At 38.5% G+C, this 7,466-nt stretch overlaps 1 protein-coding gene across 3 annotated transcripts in view; it reads left to right on the plus strand.

The window, feature by feature from the left end:
• The window catches only part of RSF1 (remodeling and spacing factor 1), a 143,943-nt gene extending 137,828 nt beyond the window's left edge, over positions 1–6,115 (plus strand). For all 3 annotated transcript variants that reach the window (XM_034666286.1, XM_034666285.1, XM_011221070.3), the window contains 2 exons: positions 1,163–1,351; positions 3,547–6,115. In XM_034666286.1, coding sequence (XP_034522177.1) covers positions 1,163–1,351; positions 3,547–4,109 — 752 coding nt within the window. In that variant the 3' untranslated portion in view covers positions 4,110–6,115. The remainder of the gene's footprint in view (positions 1–1,162; positions 1,352–3,546) is intronic.
• Positions 6,116–7,466: the final 1,351 nt, after the last annotated feature.

The raw sequence follows: 7,466 nt of genomic DNA on the forward strand, positions 1-7,466 counted from the left end.
AATATCACAGAGCTAATATTTGTTCCCCAGGTCTCCATTATTTTTACCTTTGTAATTAACAGTAATTTGTAGGCGGGCATTTTGAGACTGTATATATACCATTTCTTTACAGATGTTTCACCCATAGTTTTAGCATTCATTTATGATTTCCTGGCCCCATCATTCTTTTTATATTTATTATTTGGTGTTCTTTAAGAAAGCGCTCTCCCTTCTCCCCCATATATTTATTTCTTTATATCAGTATGTACTTATGGATTCTTATTTTAGTCTGTGGGTATAATACATTATCATCACTATGTAGGCTCAGTTTTTCCCAGATTTGGCCAGTAGGGACTCCTTCAAACTGTTTGTTGGTGGGCCATTTTGAAGTGTTTGTTTGAAGTATTTGAAATTCATTAGAGAACAAGGCTGGATGTGATAATTCAGTGGAATTTGTTAGCACTCCTGAAAAACTGCTCTAACATAATGTCATAGTCTCTTGTTTACTAATCGGAGATGGTAAGGACAGTGCTATTTAACAACACTTTGAGAGTTGAAGTAGCCCTGTATGCTATAGTTAGATTTTACTTCCATTTGGGAAAAAGCCAAAAATATAACTCCAGTTCTGTACTTCTTTGAAACAGGTTTATCAGTTTTCTGAGACTAGAGATTTTAATCTGTGCGGTACATCGTGAAGTTACAACTGTACCATACAGCTGTACACATAGGAACAGCAGATTATTTTGAGGTAGAATAGTAACTATCCACCAAGAAGAGCGGCCGTGTAGCTGGCTGGGAAGCTCTAGGTTGAATAAGATGAAGATTGTATGAGACATCTTTTACTCTCAAACATTGGCTGCTAATAGGAAACATTAGTGAGCTTTGGCATTAAAGACCCCTACACATTCACTCATACTGTTAAGAGGAAAATGAGAGGCTTGTAGGGGTGCCTGGCTTGCTCAGTCAATAGAGCATGCGACTCTTGGTCTCAGGGTTTTGAGTTCGAGCCCCATGCTGGGTGTGGAGCCTACTTAAAAAAAGAGGGAGAGACTTATAACCATTATTACTAATTTAAAAATTGTTATTACTGAACCCTACTTAATAGCTTTACGTTTTTATAACCTAAGCTAATTACGTTTCTCTTTAGTAGACTTAAATTTTGTATTTCTTTTTCCTTGAATAGAAAGTGATTTTAGCGATGATTTTAGTGATGATTTTGTAGAAACTCGGCGAAGGCGGTCAAGGAGGAACCAGAAAAGACAAATTAACTACAAAGAAGATTCCGAAAGTGATGGTTCCCAGAAGAGTTTACGACGTGGAAAAGAAATCAGACGAGTTCACAAGCGCAGGCTTTCCAGTTCAGAGAGTGAAGGTAAGGAGTAGATCTCCAGTTTACAGAAGTTTGTACAAGGCAGCTATAAAGTAAACTCAGGATTGTGGTTCTGTACCATTTCATAGAATTTTGTATAAGCAGTGATATCTTTGAGACAAAATCCATTCTTCCTGCCTGGTCCCTTTTTATAGTTTAAATAAATGATACTTGATAAGATACTAATTTTTAATGTCTCCACTGTAATTAAACTCTTCATTGGAATAGACAAATCTCAGAAAATTAAGATCTGAGCAAGGATTCTTCTCCCTTATTATTCACAGCCCTCATTTTGAAATAATCTATGCCCTGCATAACTAAGCGGTTTCAAATACAGGTGCCTGCTGTCTCTTTCCACCTTGACAGTGAGCTTCAGTTGGTAGCTGTTTTATTTCTTAGTACTTCTAGCTATGCTCCATACCAGGAGTGTAGGAAAATCTCTAAAATAGGAATTTGTGATATCCATTTAGTCTTGTGGTTATTCCAGTTCTTTTAAATGATTCTAAACCTCACCTTTGCCCCTTTCTTTTTTTACTTATTTAATTCTCCATTATTTATTATCTCCTATGAAGATTTGAAAGATCCTTATCAATTAAGTTTGAGCCCAAGCCAGAAAAGAAAGGGGAAAAAAATGTTTGAACGTGGGAGGCTAAAGAAAGGAGATGAACATCTGATTGTGTGTATTTATCTTCATGTGTCATTAAAGACAAACAAATTCAGTAATTCGACTATTAAAAAAAAAGTACTTATTGTACTAGTCACTAGTCTAGGCACTGAGACTAAAACAGTGAACAAAACAGCCAGAAGCATGTAACTCCTGTATGTAACTCTTATTTTAATTAGGGGGAGAGATAATAAACAAGATAAGTAGAACTGCTATATTAGGTGGGGGTAAATGCCGTGGAGAAGAATAAAGGAGAAGGAAGAGTTGGGCTGGGAGAGTCGCTGGGATCTCATAGGGCACCACAGGAACACCTCACTAAGAAGACCGCATTTGAGTAAAGACCTGACATAATGTTGGGTGTGTGTCATGCATTTATCTGAAAGAAGAGTGACACAGGCAGATGGAGCAACTAACGTGAAGGCCTGGAGGCAGGTTTGTGCCTGGCTTGTTCAGGAACAGAGAGGAAGCCAGGGGTGGTTGAAGGAGAATGAGTGAAGGGAAGAACTGCATAGATGATGTAGAGATCAACAGGGGTCCCATCACGAAGAGCAGTAGTCCGCAACTACAGCCCACCTGTTGTGTAAATACTTTGTAAATCGAGTTTTATTGGACCAGCCACGCCCATTGTTTCTTATATATTGTCTGTGGTTTCTTTTATGTAAAGTTGAGTAGTTGTAATAGAGACTCGTAGGGCCTGCCCTTTAAAAAAAAAAACAAAACAAGCAAATTGCCAAGATTATAGCTATATTTTGAAGGTGGACTCAGAGGATTTACTGTTTGATTTGATGGGAGAAAGAAAATACCAAAAAGATGACGAAGCGATTAGACCAGTAGAGTTGTCGGTAACGCAGATGGCGGAGACCAGAGCAGTGCAGGTTTGAGGCAGCAGTGTAGGACCTCGGTTCTGGACATGTGAGGTTTGAAATGCCTGTTTAAAAATCCCAGCAGAGATGTTGAGTGGGCAGGTTGTTGTTACCTGAGTCTGGAATTTAGGGGTGGCCTAAAACAAGTGTGAGTCGTCAGCATATAGATGCACAGCCGTGAGATGAGGTGAGACCACCTAGATGTAAATACAGACAAAAAGAAGACATTTAAAGACTACCAAGGAACTACATTTAATAACATGGGTTAAGAATTAGCACAGTGTTTCAGATGCCCAGATTTGGGTGCTCAGTTTAATCTTTCCTTATCAGGAGGTTTACGTGATTCCATAATTGGAGGGGTAGTGGATAGGAGTTTCTCAGTTTGTGAACACCCTATCTTCATTTAATTTAAGGATCATCATATTGGTTTTCTAAGAAATCTGATTTTGCTCTTTCCTAAAATCTTAGTTTAAAAAGACACTATGGATCATTCTGTTGATTATTGCAGGCCTGAGAGGAGAGAGAAATCAGGCCAGTTATTGGAGGGAAATATGAATGCATGGGCAAGTCTGAAAGCAGGACATGGGGTGAAATGTGGGGAGGAATAGGAAAATTACTTAAATCTGTTATGGTTAACTGTGTCGATGGCTTAAATGTGCTGTTTATTCTAGAGAGCTATATGTCCAAGAACTCTGAAGACGATGAGCTAGCTAAAGAATCAAAGCGGTCAGTTCGAAAGCGGGGTCGAAGCACAGATGAGTATTCAGAAGCAGATGAGGAGGAAGAAGGCAAACCATCTCGAAAACGGCTACACCGGATCGAGACAGACGAGGAGAGTTGTGACAATGCTCATGGAGATGCAGATCAGCCTGCCCATGACAGCCAGCCCAGGGTCCTGCCCTCTGAACAGGAGAGCACCAAGAAGCCCTATCGGATAGACAGCGATGAGGAAGAGGACTTTGAAAATGTAGGCAAGGTGGGGAGCCCTTTGGACTATAGCTTAGTGGACTTGCCTTCCACCAATGGACAGAGTCCTGGCAAAGCCATTGAGAACTTGATTGGCAAGCCAGCTGAGAAGCCTCAGACCCCCAAGGACAACAGCACAGCCAGTGCGAGCCTGGCCCCCAATGGGACAAATGGTGGGCAGGAGGCAGGGGCACCAGAAGAGGAGGAAGATGAGCTTTTAAGAGTGACTGACCTTGTTGATTATGTCTGTAACAGTGAACAGTTATAAGACTTCTTTTCCATTTTCGTGCTAATTTATTCCACGGTAGCTCTCACACCAGCGGGCCAGTTATTAAAAGCTGTTTTATTTTTCCTAGAAAACTCCACTACAGAATGACTTTTTAGAAGAAAAATTTCAACAAACCCTGAAGTCTTTCTGTGAAGTGACCAGTTTTGAACTTTGAAGATAAATAATTGCTGTAAATTCCTTTTGATTTTCTTTTTCCAAGTTCATGGTCCTTGGTAATTTCATTCATGGAAAAAAATCTTATTATAATAACAACAAAGATTTGTATATTTTTGACTTTATATTTCCTGAGCTCTCCTGACTTTGTGAAAAAGGGTGGATAAGAATGCATTCCAAATCTGTGAGGGCCCAAAACAATTAGGGGTGGGAGAAAGCACTTGTGCTTTAGCTTTTTCATATTAAATATATATTATATTTAAACATTCATGGCATAGATGATGATGATGACAGACTGGTTAAAAATTCCAGTCTGTATTGTTGCAGTTTGAGAACTGTAGATAACATCATACATAAGTCATTCAGTAACAGCATTCATGATATCAACTTGTTTACTATTGGAGATAACCACACTTAATAAAGAAGAGATGGAGAAAGCACCATCATTAAAAACTCTAACATGAGTTTCTGTTATAGCGGAGTTTCTTGTTTTAAAAAAAAAAATCATCTGAAAAACATTTGTACAGTAAAATGTATAATGAAGCTTTGACAACCAGATTGTGCTAGCAGCAAATTTTTTTAAGCAGCTTTATGCAGTGGTGATGAGGTGGCCTCTAATATCCTATCAATGGAGAGTTATTAGTGAAATAAGTGTGGTCTTTCCTTAGGCCCAGGTGGACTGTAAACTTGGCAGATAGTGTAACTCTTGTCTTCTGGCCACTTAATATTTAAATATCTGAAATATCCCATTTTGAGAGAAATACATCTATACATAACATACATGAAGAGATGCTAAGCTGACAGCGGTATTTTAGCACATTTGATGACGGGGAAAGGATTTTCAGGTGAATTTTAACTGGTCTATTCTTGCCCTTAGTATCTACTTCAAATTGAAGTCTACAAACAAAGCAGTTCCTTTGGGAGGTTTTTAGTTTGAGTTTTAGCATGTGTGTGTGTGTATATGTGTGTGGGTGTGTATGTGTGTGCGTTGGAATTTCCTATCTGCCTGGATATATTAGCAGGGTTTGAATGTAGTTTTGGCCTTTGGCCATTAGACTTCTATTAAAATTCATGAACAGTCACACAACCAACCTAGAGTTGATTGAGAACCGCCAATATACTTAATGGGCATGACATCCATTTCAAACATCTCAACACTTTAATGAAAGATAAGCCCTTTGTTTCAAGAAAAAGGGGTTTATAACTAAATATCTAACATGTAACTGACACTAAAATATGAACTTTGTCTTATTTAGTTACTGTCACAGCTGTAAAATTTCAGGCAGAGCCATAAATAACATTGTATAAAGTGTAGCACTTGTGATTAAACCTTGCCTGTCAAATTCTGAAACCTTCAGCCATTACTTCTGTGAATACTTTTGCCCTGGGATTTGGGTTTTTCTGTTCCGGTGTTGTGTCTGTTGCCGGCAACGGACACACCATATCTGCTGCTGGCCCAAGGAACTTTGTTAATTTTTCTTTCCAAATTAAGCATTATATGTGCTAGTCAGTGTATAGTAAAGCACTTCTCTTTTTTATTATTAAAAAGCTGGCATTAGACTTGCATTATAAATACCTCTCTAGAAACTTTATACTCCTTCTTTTCCTTCCTCAACAGGTGTTGCCCTTAAATCTTATCTTTTGGCCTTGAAAGTTTATAGCTGTTGTTTTTCATTTGTTGGTTCTTTTGTTTGTTTTGTTTCACTTCAGTTGTGTAGTACCTGCCCATTAATATTTTTGCTTTGATTCTAGCAATGTATATGTATCTGTATAAAAAATAAAATAATGAAAGCAGCCTAAAAATAGGATGCACCAATAGCATGTGGTTCCAAGCAAGTTGTGATTTTTATTTTGAGACAATGTTCCAGTGGAAGGGAGGGAAGGGCTTACACTTACAGACAGTAGAGCAGGGTCACGTAAGGAGCCATATTCACGTACCAAGCCTCCTTTCTAGCCAGGTTTGTTCATTTGTATGAAAGTCAGGTAAGAATGTTAGTTAGCCTTTTTAACTATCTAACAGGCAGGCAGTAGAAGGGTTCCTACCTAGTGCAAGGTAAGTGGTTAGAATGTGCAGGCGACCTCCCCTGCCCCCATTCTTCCTCTACCATTTTAGTCCTGCAGCTGGGTAAAGCCACTACCGTATAGAAACTCCCACGTACGCTGTCTCTACCTCTGGACACACCAGCTCCTGCTTCCACCACTCTATAGTTAAGCAAGTGATAAGAAGTATCCAGTGGGGTAGATTATTTATTTTACAGGATGCCTAATGTGAAATAAAGGAGTTCTTTTTACCCTTCTCCTACAGAGAGCAAAAGGTCATTGTTATCATAGTAAAGACTGAGTATTCAACTTAGCATAGGTCCCACTGACATGGGTTATGATACCACTTTTGCTGCCTATTAATTTACCGAACTTGAATTAGGTCGTTTGTGAACTTGATAGTCAATGTCTGCCTTCTAACCTTACATTCTGATTAAGCCAATTAACCATTTCATCTACAAAGAGTGCAATCCAAGCAGCTGAACTTACAAGTTATTATGCAGACAGGTTAATTATGGGCGATTAAATGTTGAACAGTTCAAAACCAGTTCTGCTGCTTGGTGATTAGATTTAGTCCCTCATAAAGTCTTGTGTTCACTGAAATATTAACTGAACAAGTTTTGAAGAACTTAAAAAAAATGTAGGAAAAAGTAAATGTCCTGTATCCAAAGATATAATTCAGTCATTAGGAACTGGACAGAGTATAGGAAAACAGCAGCTCATCTAGAGTTTAGAACATCTTGGTCCTTAGAGTACTATCCATGGGTTTAGATCCATCCTTAGCTGCCATATATTGGAGTCCTTTAATACTTTAAACCTTTTTTGAAGTACAGGTGGACTCCCAGTGTCATACTCCACAGGCTAGCACATGTATTAAGGGGAGATGTAGTTTAGTGTGCAGAATGTTTAGTTCGCAATTCTGTAAAGGTTTGAAAACTAGCCAAATTGTCACAAAGCAGAAGCTTTGAATTAAAATATATGAAAGGAACTCAGACTGAAAATACACATTTTGTTTTTGTAGACTTGTGTCGATGAAATAGGGTGTAGTGTAAAACATTTTCCATTGTTGGCACATTATTAGAGAATGATGGCAGAGAGCTTTTCAAGAGTTTACCTGATACATTGAGGTTGGGTTTCCTTGAC

This window comes from Ailuropoda melanoleuca, chromosome 8 (assembly GCF_002007445.2).
Source record: "Ailuropoda melanoleuca isolate Jingjing chromosome 8, ASM200744v2, whole genome shotgun sequence".
Lineage (NCBI taxonomy): Eukaryota > Metazoa > Chordata > Mammalia > Carnivora > Ursidae > Ailuropoda > Ailuropoda melanoleuca.